This window comes from Anomaloglossus baeobatrachus, chromosome 6 (assembly GCF_048569485.1).
Source record: "Anomaloglossus baeobatrachus isolate aAnoBae1 chromosome 6, aAnoBae1.hap1, whole genome shotgun sequence".
Lineage (NCBI taxonomy): Eukaryota > Metazoa > Chordata > Amphibia > Anura > Aromobatidae > Anomaloglossus > Anomaloglossus baeobatrachus.
Window position 1 is genome coordinate 528,298,028 of NC_134358.1, and position 16,275 is coordinate 528,314,302.

Consider the following 16,275-nt stretch of genomic DNA (forward strand, 5'->3'; position numbering starts at 1 on the left):
AAACAATTTTTGAAATAAAGGTTCTTAATTTTTTTTTACTCTTAGTAGAGGACAACATCAGTAGATATATTAAGTTATATTATGTTATTGTTATAGTTATGTTTTTTCTTTTTTTATATTACAACTATTAACACAGTCATATTTTATTATAATTATTCTTAAATCAATTTATCAAAAAGTGTAACCAACCTCTGGGGCCATCCAGAAAGGGGTCCCCACTGATGTGTTCCTATGGAGACGAGTGTTAGTTAGCTGAGCTGATACACCTGCAGGGATTACACACTGTTAATATTCTTTTTATGGATCTTTGAAAGCTATTTCTATAGGAAATAAAAAACATATTGCTAACCTTTAGTATTGTCTGACACTCCTCCCATACCACCGCTCTAAGAGGAGCCGGGCTGCAGTACCTGGGAACGGCCACTAGACAGTGTACGGAGCTGTGCTGTTCCGACTCCATACACTTTGGTGTCAGAGACAGAAACAGCTGACTGCTTGGGGTGTCGGACCCCTATCAATCTGAGATTGATGAGCTTTCCAAAGGAGAGGTCATCAATATAGAAAGCCTAAGCAATTTCTAAAAAGGTTCATGAAAAGAAAGTGGAGGAAAAAATAGCTTTTAGGCCCCCTTCACGCATCCATGTCTCCGGTACGTGATGTCCGTTTTCACATGAACCGGAGACACAGGCACACGGAGACCCATTAAAATCAATGGGTCTGTGCACAGATTCGTGTTTTCCCATGGACCGTGTGTCCATGTGGAGCATACGTGTGTCCATGTGGTCCATACGTAGACATATCAGTTTTTTTCACGGATGTGCTCCGTGTGACATCAGTGTGACACGTACCGGAGAAAACCACGTTTCTGTAAAATAAAATTAATTTCTATACTCACCTTCTCCAGCCCTGCTGTCTCTGCTGCTGCTGTCACTTGCTTCCGATCCCCCGCTCATTATGCTCACTGCATATTCACTGCACCAAAGACTGGCCGGAAGCAGTAGCAGCAGCAGGGAGTCAGCAGGGTCGGAGATTGCAGAGCGGAAGACATCAGCACCACGGACAGCAGCGACCGGGACAGGTGAGCATAAAGTTCCTGTTCTCCGTGTATTATCACAGATAGCACACAGAGAACACTCGCGTGCCAAAATCACGGCACATGGATGGAGGGCCATACGCACCTTTTAGGCTGTGTGCACACGTTGCGTTTTTTTCATGCGTTTACGCAGCGTTTTAAACTGCAGCATAAACGCATGCGTTCTGCTTCCCCAGCAAAGTCTAAGGGGTACTTTGCATGCTGCAACATCACTAGCCGATGATAGCGTGATAGTACCCGCCCCCGTCGCAGGTGTGATATCTTGTGACTGCTGCCGTAGCGAACATTATCGCTACGGCAGCTTCACACGCACTTACCTGCCCTGCGACGTCGCTCTGGCCGGCCACCCGCCTCCTTGCTAAGGGGGAGGGTCGTGCGGCGTCACAGCGACGTCACACGGCAGGCGGCCAATAGAAGCGGAGGGGCGGAGATGAGCGGGACGTAAACATCCCGCCCACCTTCTCCCTTGTGCATTGCTGGTGGACGGTGGGTGCAGGTAAGGAGATGTTCCTCGCTCCTGCAGTTTCACACACAGCGATGTGTGCTGCCGCTGGAACGAGGAACAACATCGTACCTGCGGACGCACCGACATTATGAAAATGAATGACGTGACATAGATCAGCGAATTTTGACTGTTTCACGCTCGTTCATCTTCTCTCCTAGGCTTTACACGTTGCAACATCGTTACGGGGGCCAGATGTGCGTCACTTTCGATTTGACCCCGACGATATCGCAGTAGCGATGTCGCAACGTGCAAAGTACCCCTAAAACAATTAAGCAAATTTCATGCGCACATTGCATTTTGAAACGCAGCGTTTTGGATGCCAAATTTTTTACAAAATCGATGCGTTCTAAAAAGCAACATGTCACTTCTTTTGTGCGTTTTGGATGCTTTTCCCACTCTGTCTATGGTAGAGCAAGCATCCAGAACGCATCCAGTCTGCATTAAAAATGCATCCAAAATGCAGCGTTTTGGCTGTTTTGAAACTCATGTGCAGTGACAAAATGCTGCAGAATAACACATAGCCTAACGCGTCCATGCAAAACGTGTGTGGTATTTCACGGACTTGTGAAAGAGGCCTTAGGCACTGTTCTAGGTGATTGTAACCCTGCACTGGAACGGGGCGCTGAAGCTGAGCTTTGCACTGGAGCTTTCTTCTTATTCATACTTGTGCTATTTTGGGGAGAAACTTTAACAATAACTTGTACAGACTTACCGAAATCCACAAGCTTGACGCCTCCGTCTGTGGTTAGCAGAATATTGTTCCCTTTCACATCTCGGTGAATTGTATCATGGCTATGTAAATGATGAAGGCCCTTTTAGAAAATAATAATTTTCAACAGCAGAAGGATCAGATGAGTTATATACATAGTTGTCTACATTGCCAATGTATGCACTGTTAAATGGGTTACTATATATTACACCTTTATACCTGTTGTTTATACGTTTTGTGTTCTTTAAAAATAATCAATACTTTCCAAATATTGCCTTAAGATCATCGCAGCCATACTCTAAACTGATGGGAGGCAAACACCCTGAATCATTCTGCCTGTAGCCGAGTTTTTGGCTTGGTATTGTTACAGTTAATATTTGATACCTTGCATTGTTTTATTATTTAAGTAATTTATATATCTTAATATCCTTGATAATTTTGTGTTTTTGTATTAGTTTTATAAGAGTTAAGGGTACTTTACACGCAGCGATATCGCTATCGATATCGCTAGCGAGCGTACCCGCCCCCGTCGGTTGTGCGTCACGGGCAAATCGCTGCCCGTGGCGCACAACATCGCTTACACTCGTCTCATGGACTTACCTGCCTAGCGACGTCGCTGTGGCCGGCAAACAGCCTCCTTTCTAAGTGGGTGGTTCGTGCAGCGTCACAGCGGCGTCACTAAGCGGCCGCCCAATAGAAGCAGAGGGGCGGAGATGAGCGGGACGAACATCCCGCCCACCTCCTTCCTTCCTCATTGCGGGCGGCCGCAGGTACGGTGATGTTCCTCGTTCCTGCAGTGTCACACGTAGCGATGAGTGCTGCTGCAGGAACGACGAACAACCTGCGTCCTGCAACATCAATGATAATCGGGAAAGGAACGACGCGTCAACGATCAACGATTAGGTAAGTAATTTTGATCGTTAACGGTCGTTCGTGCGTTTCACACGCAACAACGTCGCTAACGAGGCCGGATGTGCGTCACGAATTCCGTGACCCCAACGACATCTCGTTAGCGTTGTCTTTGCGTGTAAAGCGACCTTTATTCATAAACGCAATAACAGTGGGTGTTGTTTCTGTTTACGATGTCTTTCTTTATCTAAAGTTTGTAATTGTTACTAAAATGTATTGAAAACTAGACAGAACTAGTTTGAAGAAATTCAGCAGGATCCATAATTTATGATATTGTTATTCCCAACTTACATATCCTTTTTAGGTAATGTACTAAGCCATCCACATTTTTTTATGTGGTACGTCCTAAATCATGAAGAGGTGATCACCACCGACTGCTGCGGTGAGCCGATGGTGATTTCTGCACAGGTGTGCTGATTTGAACAACAGACATGTGTGCCTCGCAGGCGCAGGTGGATCCGCGATCCACCCTCGCCTGTTAACCCCTTAAATCATGCTGTCAAAATGTGACAGCGCAATTTAAATAATAGAGGCGGGGAAATCACCCTTCCCCACCACCATCAAAAGCCTTGTGACGCAATCATGGGGAGCCGATGGTTGCCATGGTAGCACAGGGTCATGTGGTGACTACTGTCGCTATCATGATGTAGCTCCTGTTACAGCCGACAGAGGGCTGGCTGTAACAAGAATGCAGCCAGAGTGATGCTACTCTGATCAGGAGAAATGAATCGGCAATCAGACTGCTGATCGTTTTAGCCCCTTAGAAGGACTAGTAAAAGAAAAAAAAAAGTTTTAAAAAATGTAAAAAAAAAACTAAAAAAAAACCTAAAAGTTCAAATCACCCCCCATTCTCCCAATTGAAAATTAAAGAGATAAAAAAAAAACAAAAATATATACATATTTGGTATCACCACGTTCAAAAATTACCGATCTATGAAAATATAAAATCAATTAATCTGATCGGTAAACGGGGTCGCGGCAAAAGAATTCCAAATGCCAAAATTACGTTTTTTGGTTGTCGCACATTTTGCGCAAAATGCAATAACAGGCGATCAAAACATACCGTCTGCGCAAAAAAATGGTACTATTAAAAATGACAGCTTGAGATGCAAAAAATAAGCTCCCGCTAAGCCCCGTATTCCAAAAAATAAACACGCTACGGGTCGTGAAAAATGGCGCAAAAAGTGAGGCATTTTTTTGGACAAACGTCAGATTTTTTTTAATCCTTTAGATAAAAGTAAACTTATGCATTTTGGTGTCTACGAACTCGCACCGACCTGAGGCATCGCACTGACACATCAGTTTTACCATATAGTGAACACGGTGAGTAAAATACCCCCAAAACAATCGTGCAATTGCACTTTTTTAAAAAACATTTCTGCACTTGGAATTTTTTTGCAGTTTTTCAATACACTATATGGTAAAACTCATAGTTTCATTTAAAAGTACAACTCAAAAAACACAAAAAAAGTGCACTCATATGGCAAGATTGCAAAAAAAATTAAAAGGTTTCGGCTCTGGGGCATCTGAGGCCACACAAGGCTTGTATACTGACAGATACTGGCTGTGTGCGCTTGTCTCTGGTGCATCTCTACTCTCTACTAGTGATAGGCGGACTCGCAGATAACCGGGAAAAGTGATTCAAACCGGGTTAAAAAAAAAACCCGGTTCCAGCCCGGGATTGGTCCCAGATATCTGCCTGGACACCGGTCCCCATATAAGTCCTTGGGGATCAGAATCTGGCAATTAAAAATTGGTGGTAGAATGGATAGGGGGTAGGAGTAAGGGGGCCACCCACCAGCTTCTGTGATTGGTTGCAGTCAGACGCGCCTCCACCCTGAGTGGCAGAGTGTCAGCTGACTACTTCCAATCACAGACACTATGTTCATATATTGTGGTATAAAGATAAATAAATACATTTAAACAAAGTCCCTCCATATTATGATATATAGCACAGATAAAGCCACGGCTACAGGCTGCAGCCCCAGCTCTGCGTTTATCTTGGCTGTGTATCAAAATAAGAACCACAGGCTTCATGTGTTTTTAACTAGTTAAATAAATAATTTAATAAAACAGCATGCGGTTCCCCCCCAATTTTAATACCCAGCCATGATAAAGCCCAACAGCCAGGGCTGGTATTCTTAGGCTGGGGAGACCTATGGTTCTTGAGCCCTCCCAGCCTAAAAATAGCAGCCTGCAGGTGCCCAGGATTGTCACATCCATTAGATGTGACAATCCCGAAACTTTACCAGGTTCTTCCCAATTGCTCTGGTGCGGTGGCAGTCGGAGTAATAAGGGGTTTATCGCAGCTTAGAGCTGCCACTAAGCCCTAGATTAGTAATGGGAGGCATCTATGAAAATTACAAATCTGTCATTTTAGTACCAAGTAAATTGTAGTGCCCATATTTTGTAGTGCCTGTAGATTGTGCCCAGTACATTATGCCCAGCTCCTGCTTCTAAAGGTATGCACCCTGCAAATTAAGCGGGTTCTCCTCACTACAGTAAAGCCACTTCAGTAATGCCAAACATGTGGATGCTAAATGTGGTTTGGCACACTGTGAGGCTCTGAAGGGAAGTGGGCATTTGAATTTGGGAATGTAGAATTCACTGGATTTATTTTGGGGGAAACCATAGCACATTTCATGAGACTTTGTGTTACCAGTAACGTGAAAATCCCTATATTTCCATTGACAGATGACGGATCTGAGTGGGGGCTTGTTTTTTTGTGGATTGAGTTAAAGATTTTTTGGAAACATTTTACATATAATTTTGAATCACATTTATCCTGCGCTCTAAGCTGCACATTTTTATATCTTTTTTTATTTTGATTTTTGGGAGGCTGAATGAACATGAAATTACAATTCAGAAATTGACAGACAAAGAGAGACACACAGACAGAGAGACAGACAGAAAGAGACAGAAAAGGAGAGAGACAGACAGACAGAGAGTGAGAGTAAGAGAGATACTTAGTTACTATCCCAGGCAATGCAGGGTACTACAGCTAGTCTACTATATAAAGCTGAGTGTATCTGTGTGTGTAAATTTTTCTGCTAAAGGAATCTGCACCGTCGCATTTACAATCACAAACTTTTCCACAGAGACCTCATGTGACTCAGGGAACATCATAGACAATGTTTTGAGGGGAAACTTTAACCCTGCACTTTACAGTTATTCGCCAAATAAACTTTGTTACATTAAAGTGAATGGAGCTGGAAGCCACAGGTCATTAATAGGAACTGTGATTGGTTGCTATTGGCAACAAAGGACATTCTTAGTATAAGAAGCTTATGTGTGAGGTAATATGATATCAGTAGAGAGACAAATAAGGAAAGAGGCAGACAGACAGAGACAGACAGAGAAAGACAGGGAAAGAGACAGATAGGGAAAGAGGCAGACAGACAGAGACAGACAGGAAAAGAGGCAGACAGACAGAGGCAGACAGGGAAAAAGACAGAGACAGACAGGAAAAGAGGCAGACAGACAGAGGCAGACAGGGAAAGAGACAGAGACAGACAGGGAAAGAGGCAGACAGACAGAGGCAGACAGGGAAAGAGCCAGAGACAGATAGGGAAAGAGTCAGACAGACAAAGAAAGAGGCAGATAGGGAAAGAAACAGAGATAGACAAACAGAGACAGACAGACAAAGACAGAAGCAGACAGGGAAAGAGACATACAGACAAGGAAAGAGACAGAAAGGTAAAAAGACAGACAGACAGGGAAAGAGAGACAGGGAAAGATACAGACAGACAAGGATAGAGACAGACAGACAGAGACAGACAAAGAGACAAATAAAGGCAGACAGGCAAAGAGACAGACAGACAGAGACAGACAAAGAGACAGACACAGACAGACAGACAAACAAGGAAACATACAGACAGGGAAAGAGACAGACAAGCAAAGATACAGAGACAGAAAGACAAACAGGGAAAGAGACAAACAGGGAAAGAAACAGACAAGAAAAGAGACAGAAAGGGACAGAGACAGACATGGAAAGATACAGACAGAGACAGACAGAGAGAGACAGACAGAGAAAGACAGGGAAAGAGACAGACAGGGAAAGAGACAGACAGGGAAAGAGACAGACAGGGAAAGAGACAGACACACAAAGGGAGAATAAGACAGACAGAGACAAACAGACACAGACAGACAGAGAGAAGGACAGGGAAAGAGACAGGCAGAAGGGAAAGAGACAGATAGGGAAAAAGACAGACAGGGAAAGAGGCAGACACAGACAGTCAGAGAGACAGACAGACGGAGACAAACAGGGAAAGAGAAAGATAGGGAAAGAGACAGACAGGGAAAGATATAGACACAGACAGACAGGGAAAAAGACAGACAAGGAAAGAGACAGACAACCAGGCAGACAATACATACACAGACAGACATACAGAGACAGACAGGGAAAGAGACAGACAGAGACATAGAGAGATAGATAGACAGACCGAGAGATAGGGAGGGAGAGAGAGAGAGAGAGAGATACTATCCCGGGCAACGCCGGTTACCACAGATAGCAGCATATAAAATCCAAACATAAGTGAGATATACTAGTAAATACTCAGTATGAGATTACATTGTAACGCCTTGTATCAATAGGTTTTACACCTCTTACCATAAGAGCTTCATGCAAGATGTATGCAATAATGGCTTCGTTCATTCTCTCCCCTCTCTTCAGAAGACCTTTTGCTAAATCAGTTACCGATCCTCCATTGCACAACTGCAAAAGACAAAATCACAATTTAGATCAGCACTACACAGTAGCGTGTGTTCAACAACATCGTAACTTGTTGCAACCGCGACACAGAGTCGCAAATACTACAAAATGTGTCTGCTTTTCCTTTGCTGGTCGATAGATGCATGCGACTTTGTTTCATTACAGCAAAATCACAGGTGTTAACACAGTCTCTAAACATTGCTGTCAAGTGATATTTAAAGGGGTGGGGTTATCCAGAGCTCAGCATTCAGCGAACTGCTAGATCTGCAGCAGATAATACTGAGAGTTTTATCAAAACTGCAGCAAGCAGCCCAGTAAGTGAAACATCGTTGGAATCAGGGTTTCTTCACCTACAATTTGCTGCGCTCAGATAGGATAACAAAACCCTAGTGACAGATTCACTTCAAATTATAGTTATCATTTAGAAAATAATTGCAAACCTCCAAGACGAGCCACAACTGATCCCCAATCTTTGCGTCTTTCTTGAAATACATTCCATAGAACTTGACGACATTGGCATGATCTGATAAAGCCTTCAAGATGTTGTATTCTGCTTCAATTTCCTCATCAATATCCTCCTGAAATTCAATAGAAAAGGAGTTTACTTGACCACATATATGTAGAGTTATATGCTGAGGATGATTTCCAGCCCCATATTTTATTTAAAATAAATAAATATAAGTTAAAAAAATTAAAAAAAAACTACTGTAATTTCCCTTTAAATCTCCTGCTTCACCCCTGCCCGTCTATGGCCGCTGTTCACACCACTGCAGTGAGGAGGTGTCATCCAGACATATAACCACCAACTTGTATCACTCGCCAAAACAGTGACAAGGATTTATAAAATTACAATATTGTATGACTGACGTTGCAACAGTTTCGCCCTTACAAATTCAAGCCAAAATCGGCATCAAAATCTTCAGAAGTACATTATCTTTTATTCTATATTGCAGAATTGATGCACATATTTTTACAGTAACTCCTCATCCAATTTTCCAGTAGCTTGTAATCCAAGACATTTTACTTTCCCAAATCGTAAAAGATTAATTCCAGAATCCCACACAGGTTCATTTTCCCCTGCTGAAGAAATGGAACAAATATCAATTGTGTATGCCTCTATCTGAGAACTGATACACACAGTATATCACAAAACTGAGTACACCCCTCAGATTTTTGAAAATATTTTATTATATCTTTTCATGGGACATCACTGAAGATCTGTCACTGTGATACAATGAACAGGAGTCAGTGTGCAGCTTGTATAACAGTGTAAATTTGGTTCCCTCTAAATAAGTTACACAGCTATTAATGTCTAAACCACTGCCAGCAAAAGTGAGTACACCCCTATGTGAAAATGGCTAAATTGTGCCCAATTAGCCACTTTCCCTTCCCAGTGTCATGTAACTCATTAGCGTTACAAGGTCTCAAGTGTGAATGGGGAGCAGGGGTGTTACATTTGCTCACAAAACTCTCTCATACTGGTCCCTGGAAGGTCAACATGGCTCCTCATGGCAAAGAATTCTCTGAGGATGTGAAAAAAAGAACTGTTGCTCTACATAGAGATGGCTTAAACTATAAAAAGATTGCCAGCACCCTGAAACGGAGCAGCTGCATGATGGCCAAGACCATACAGCAGTATAACAAGACAGGTTTAACTCAGAACAGGTCTCATCATGGTCAACCAAAGAAGTTGAGTGCACGTGCTCATATCCAGAGGTTGTCTTGTCAAAATAGACGTATGTGTGCTGCCAGCATTGCTGCAGAGGTTACAGGGGTGGGGGGGGGGTGTCAGCTGCTTAGTGCTCAAACGATACACCACATGCTGTATCAAATTGATCTGCATGGCTGTTGTCCCAGTTGGTTGCTTATTCTAAAAAGATTATGCAAAAAAAAGCCCACAAACAGTCTGCTGAAGACAAGCAGACTAAAGACATGGATTACTAGAACCATGTCCTGTGGTCCGCTGAGGCCAAGATAAACCTATTTGGTTCAGATGGTGTCCAAGAATCTTCAAAAACATTAGTGCATGCCCTCATCATCTCCCGCCTCGACTACTGCAACCTCCTGCTCTCTGGCCTCCCTTCCAACACTCTTGCACCCCTCCAATCTATCCTAAACTCTGCAGCCCGCTTAATCCACCTCTCCCCTCGCTACTCCCCAGCCTCGCCACTCTGCCAATCCCTTCACTGGCTTCCCATCGCCCAACGACTCCAGTTCAAAACATTAACCATGACATACAAAGCCATGCACAACCTGTCTCCTCCCTACATCTGTGACCTAGTCTCCCAGTACCTACCTGCACGCAACCTTAGATCCTCACAAGATCTCCTTCTCTGCTCCTCTCTTATTTCCTCTTCCCACAATCGTGTACAAGATTTCTCCCGTGCATCCCCCATACTCTGGAACGCTCTACCTCAGCACATCAGACTCTCCACTACCGTGGAAAGCTTCAAGAGGAACCTCAAGACCCACCTCTTCCAACAAGCCTACAACCTACAATAGCCCTCAGCCCAGTAGACCACTGCGCAACCAGCTCTGTCCTCACCTATTGTACCATCACCCATTCCCTGTAGACTGTGAGCCCTCGCGGGCAGGGTCCTCTCTCCTCCTATACCAGTCTGTCTTGTACTGTTAATGATTGTTGTACGTATACCCTCTTTCACTTGTAAAGCGCCATGGAATAAATGGCGCTATAATAATAAATAATAATAATAATAATAATAAACGGGTGTGAGGAGGACAAGGACAAGTGTGTCCTGCCTACAGTCAGGCATGATGGTGGAAGTGTCATGGTTTGGTGCTGCATGAGTGCTTCTGGCTGTGGGGAACTACAGTTCATTGAAGAAATCATGAATGACAACATGTACTGTGATATATTTAAGCCCATCATGATCCCCTCCCTTCAGAAACTGAGCTGCAAGGCAGAATTCCAACATGATAACGACCCCAAACACATCTCCAAGGCGACCACTTTCTTGCTAAAGAAATTGCACATATACTGTAGGTGCTGGACTGTTGAAGCGTCTCCAGACTTAAGCGGGCTTTACACTCTGCGATATCGGTACCGATATCGCTAGCATGGGTACCCACCCCCATCTGTTGTGCGACACGGGCAAATCGCTGCCCGTGCCGCACAACATCGCCCAGACCCGTCACACATACTGCCTGCCCGGCGACGTCACTGTGACCGGCGAACCGCCTCCTTTCTAAGGGGGCGGTTCGTTCAGCGTCACAGCGACGTCACAGCTGCGTCACTCAACCGCCGCCCAATAGAAGCGGAGGGGCGGAGATGAGCAGGACGAACATCCCGTCCACCTCCTTCCTTCCGCATAGCGGCCGGGAGGCAGGTAAGGAGAGCTTCCTCGTTCCTGCGGTGTCACACGCAGCGATGTGTGCTGCCGCAGGAATGAGGAACAACCTCGTTACTGCTGCAGTAATGATATTTGAGAATGGACCCCCATGTCACCGATGAGCGATTTTGCACGTTTTTGCAACAATGCAAAATCGCTCATAGGTGTCACACACAACGGCATCGCTAATGCGGCCGGATGTGCGTCACCAAATCCGTGACCCCAACGACTTCGCATTAGCAATGTCACAGCGTGTAAAGCCCGCTTTAATCCCTATTGAGCATTGGTGGTGTCTTCTCAAATGTAAGGTGGAGGAGCGAAAGGTCTTTAACATCCACCAGATCCGTGATGTTTTCATGGAGGATGGAAGAGGATCCAGCGGCTCCTGTGACGCTCTAGTGACCTCCATGCCCAAGAGTTAAGGCAGTGCTTGAAAATAATGGTGGCCACACAAAATTTTGTCATCTTTACTAAGGGGTGCAACTCACTTTTGTTGCCAGCAGTTTAGACATTAGTGTCTGTGTGTTGTGTTATTTAGGGGACACACCAAATATACACTGTTAAACAAGCTGCACACTGGCACTGTATATTGTAACAATGTGCCAGATCTTCAGTGATGTCCCATAAAGAAATATAATAAAATATTTACAAAAATGTGAGGGGTGCACTCACTTTTGCAATATACTGTAGAAACTGAGATAAGATACAGCACATATGGAGCTACAGGTAAACAGCTCGTGCATTGCTATGGCAGCCCTATCGGTCCTCTATATAAAGCGGAGTTGGTATATGACCCTTTCCATTATAATTTGAAATATAACACTATATATATTGTTACACTTTACAATTTTATTTCATCCTGTCAAAAAATAGAACTTTTCTGTTCAATAACAAAATGAATGCATTAAATTATTTTTCGAAAATATCCCATGATTCCAATCTAAATGAATGACATAATATTTTATTACCAATCAGAGTTCCCCCAGAGCAACAAATCAGTTAATATTTTTGTGTTTCTTGAACCAGCAAAACACTAAATGAAGTCTAAAGGGCAAATGTCCATCAATTCTCCCTTATGGTATATTTTGCTCTGTTGGGGCATAGGCTCAGAATGAGCGGGGGGAAAAATTATACTATTTTGTTTGACATTTCACAAAATATAATCTGTGTCAGTAAATAACTTTCACTCTTTAGATCAATACAATGTAATGTTATTTGCTTTGAAATTCCCAAATACAAACAAAGCATATCAAATTGGGATGTGGAATTTTGATTGATAGAAATATAGATAGAGAGATAGAGAGAGAAAGATAAGGGATAGATACATAGATAAGAGATAGATAGATAGAGGGATAGATAGATAGAGGGATAGATAGATAGATAGATAGATAGATAGAGGGATAGATAGATAGAGGGATGGATAGATAGATAGATAGAGCGATAGAGGGATAGATAGAGGGATAGATAGATAGATAGAGAGATAGATAGAGGGATAGATAGATAGATAGATAGATAGATAGATAGATTGATAGATAGATAGAGGGATAGATAGAGGGATAGAGAGATAGATAGATAGATAGATAGTTGGATGGATAGATGATAGAGAGAGAGAGATAGACAGATGGATAGATAGATAGACTGATAGATAGATAGATAGATAGAGGGATAGATAGAGAGAGGTCTGGAGCTAAGCCAAACTGGGAGCCTTAAGCAAGCAGCAGAAGCCCTGAAAGGGAAAGCATGTAGAACCTTTTATGCTATCAGAAGACAACTGTACCACCTCAAACCACCGATGAGAGTCTGGCTCAAGATATTCGACAGCGTCATCACCCCTATACTGCTATATGGCAGCGAGGTATGGGGCCCAGTGACCTATCCAGACCAAACAAAGTGGGATTCCAGCCCAACTGAAGTCTTCCATCTGGAGTTCTGCAAATATCTCCTCCAAGTCCATCGCAGCACCTCAAACATAGCCTGTCGGGCAGAGCTGGGCCGATTTCCTTTATGGCTCAGTATACACAAGCGGGCACTATCACACCAGGCGCACATACAGAACAGCAACCCCGGCTCCTACCATCAAAAAAGCCCTGCTGAGCCGGAGCCCAGAGCAACCAGTCCAGCCAAAGTCACCAACACACCCTGACAAAAGGCCAAATAAAAGAGATCTCAGAGAGCTGCAAGATGCAATACATAGAGGACTGGAAGAGGGAACTAGAGAATGCCCAGAAACTCACCATCTACCGGTCACTGCGGAGGGACTACACTCTGGCCCCATATCTGCAAAGGTTACGCCACCCCAAAGACAGGCAGACACTTAGCCTGTACAGACTGAGTGCCCACAGCCTAGAAGTGGAAACAGGGCGGCACCGACAGACATACAAGCCACGGGAGAACAGACTGTGCCAGCACTGCCAGCAGGGGGCTCTGGAGGACGAGGCGCATTTCCTGCTGCACTGTGACAAATACTCAGCAGTGAGGGCCTCCCACTTCCAGAAACTTACCGCTCATATCCCGGGCTTTCCATTCATGGACGAGGAGAGGAAACTCCGCATCCTACTGGGGGAAGAGGAATCAATGGTGGAGATCGTCGCCCAATATGTCTCCACTTGTCATAAGATGAGGGGTACTAAAGACCTCCAAATGGGCCATCACTCCCTAAATTGTGGCCCCAACTCCCCATCCCCACAACCCTTACCCACTCCCCTTTCACACTTCTTTTTTTGCTTTGGCAATGCTAATAGTTTTTTGGTACTGCCAATAAAGCCTATTTGATTTGATTTGATTTGATTTGATTTGAGAGAGAGATAGATAGATAAGAGATAGATACATAGATAAGAGATAGATAGATAGATAGATAGATAGATAGATAGATAGAGGGATAGATAGATAGATAGATAGATAGATAGATAGATAGATAGAGGGATAGATAGATAGATAGATAGATAGATAGATAGATAGATAGATAGATAGATAGATAGAGGGATAGATAGATAGATAGATAGATAGATAGATAGATAGATAGATAGATAAGAGATAGATAGATAGATAGATATATAGGTAGATAGATAGATAGATAGATAGATCTATAGAGAGATAGATAGATAAGAGATAGATAATAGATAATGGATAGATGGATAGATAGATAATGGATAGATAGATAATGGATAGATAGAGGGATAGATAGAGGGATAGATAGATAGATAGATAATGGATAGATAGATAGATAGAGGGATAGATAGATAGATAGATAAAGGGATAGATAGATAGAGGGATAGATAGATAATGGATAGATAGAGGGATAGATGGATAGATAGATAGATAAATACATCGATAGAGGGATAGATAGATAATAGATAATGGATAGATAGATAGATAGATAGATAGATAGATAATGGATAGATAGACTGAGGGATAGATAGATAGATAGAGGGATAGATAGATAGAGGGATAGACAGATAAGAGATAGATAGATCGATAGGCCTTGTGAGAATAGTTTGACAATAGAACTGTAGAAATTAAATTAACCCTAAAATCTACAATATAAATAAATATGTAGATGATCTATTGTACAGTAAGTCAACTACAACGTCAAGGCTTCAATGCTCACTGTACTTTTAGACTTCATTGCATTTTGTAGATAATATGCTAATGTAGCGCCCCTGAATACTTCAGGGTGCTACAGGGAACTGCATCTTTACCCAGGGTGCAGGGCCTACCCCCCATAGTTCCAGGTACCCAGGAAACCGGTGTCACTCCCATCTGCACCACAAAACCCAATCACCTCACATCAGTCACTGCCAGACACTCCAGGGGAGTTGAACTAGCTGGAAAATGGACCAGCCACTTGGGAACTGGGCAAACTGAAAGGAGAGAGGGAAGAGGTGAGCTCCAGAGAGTGAGGAGCTGGGAGAGTGAGCTCCTGGGCAGCTAAAAAACAACTGATTGGGTCGCAAGCAGTGATCCAGGTCCAGAGGAGTCGGGGACCAGTTGCAGGGACGTTGGACAGGGGTGTGATGGACGTAATCTTGGAGTGACTGTCGGCACCAGAAGGACCCAACAGAACTGACCAGTACTGAGCACGATGGGGTACAAGACCCTAGGTCAGGAGCCGATTCAACGTTCTGACAATTCACCTGAAAAGGGAGGGGATCTTCAAGGACTTCCCTAAATGCTCAGAGATTGAGGGCATCAGCACAACGAGGGGGACAGGGTTTTTCCAGACACAGCCACCCACTGAGGTCCCAAGTGCCAGCCCTTAGGAGCACGGCTACACTACACATAGTGAGCAGGGCCCCCAACAGCTTCAAGCCACAGGAACCATCAACGAACAACAAATTGTGCACGGAGGCAGGTTTCGAATCACTAAGTGACACCGATGGGACCGGGTACTTGAACGGGTTCCCGGCAGCGGCAGCTATACTCAGAGACTTTGGTTTAACTACAGTGTGTGTGTCTCATTTCTAAACCTCATCCAGCACCACGACTACCCACAGTGAGTACCCTGGTCCCTGCACCGTTTCCTCCCAAATCTACCAACCCCTGAGCCAAGGGCCTTCCCTACCTGCGGAGGGACTGACACCTTGCTGCTTCACACCATCTGCGCTGGTCCTCTTTCCAGCAGCGGCGGTACTCCCATTACCGCAACCCGCAGGTGGTGTCATGAACTTTTCCCCTGTAAATAACCCCTTTTACGAATCAGAATGTCCGCCAAGATGGGTCCGGACCCCTCGAGCCACGACGATCCTGGATCTGAGCAGCCAGACTAACACTGAGGCGGCACACTAACACTCCAAATTGATGGTCTTTTGGAGTCTCCCTTCTATACAATCCTGCGTCCACTGCCTGTTGTCAAGTGTCATCCATCTCAATCTGCAAAGATGCCAGAAAATTGTAAAAAAAAAAAAAATGTCGCTATTCTCTGAGACTTGTAACGTTTTCTTTTTCTGGTACTAGGGCTATGTGAGGGCTTATTTTTGGGACCTGAGCTGATATTTTTAC

At 43.9% G+C, this 16,275-nt stretch overlaps 1 protein-coding gene across 1 annotated transcript in view; it reads right to left on the reverse strand.

Moving 5' to 3' along the window:
- MYO3A (myosin IIIA) overlaps positions 1-16,275 on the reverse strand; it is a gene marked incomplete at its 5' end in the record, with an annotated part of 269,215 nt that overhangs the window by 236,672 nt on the left and 16,268 nt on the right. The window contains 4 exons of the mRNA XM_075316162.1: positions 190-266; positions 2,311-2,410; positions 7,826-7,930; positions 8,368-8,505. Of these exons, the coding sequence (XP_075172277.1) occupies positions 190-266; positions 2,311-2,410; positions 7,826-7,930; positions 8,368-8,505 (420 nt within the window). The remainder of the gene's footprint in view (positions 1-189; positions 267-2,310; positions 2,411-7,825; positions 7,931-8,367; positions 8,506-16,275) is intronic.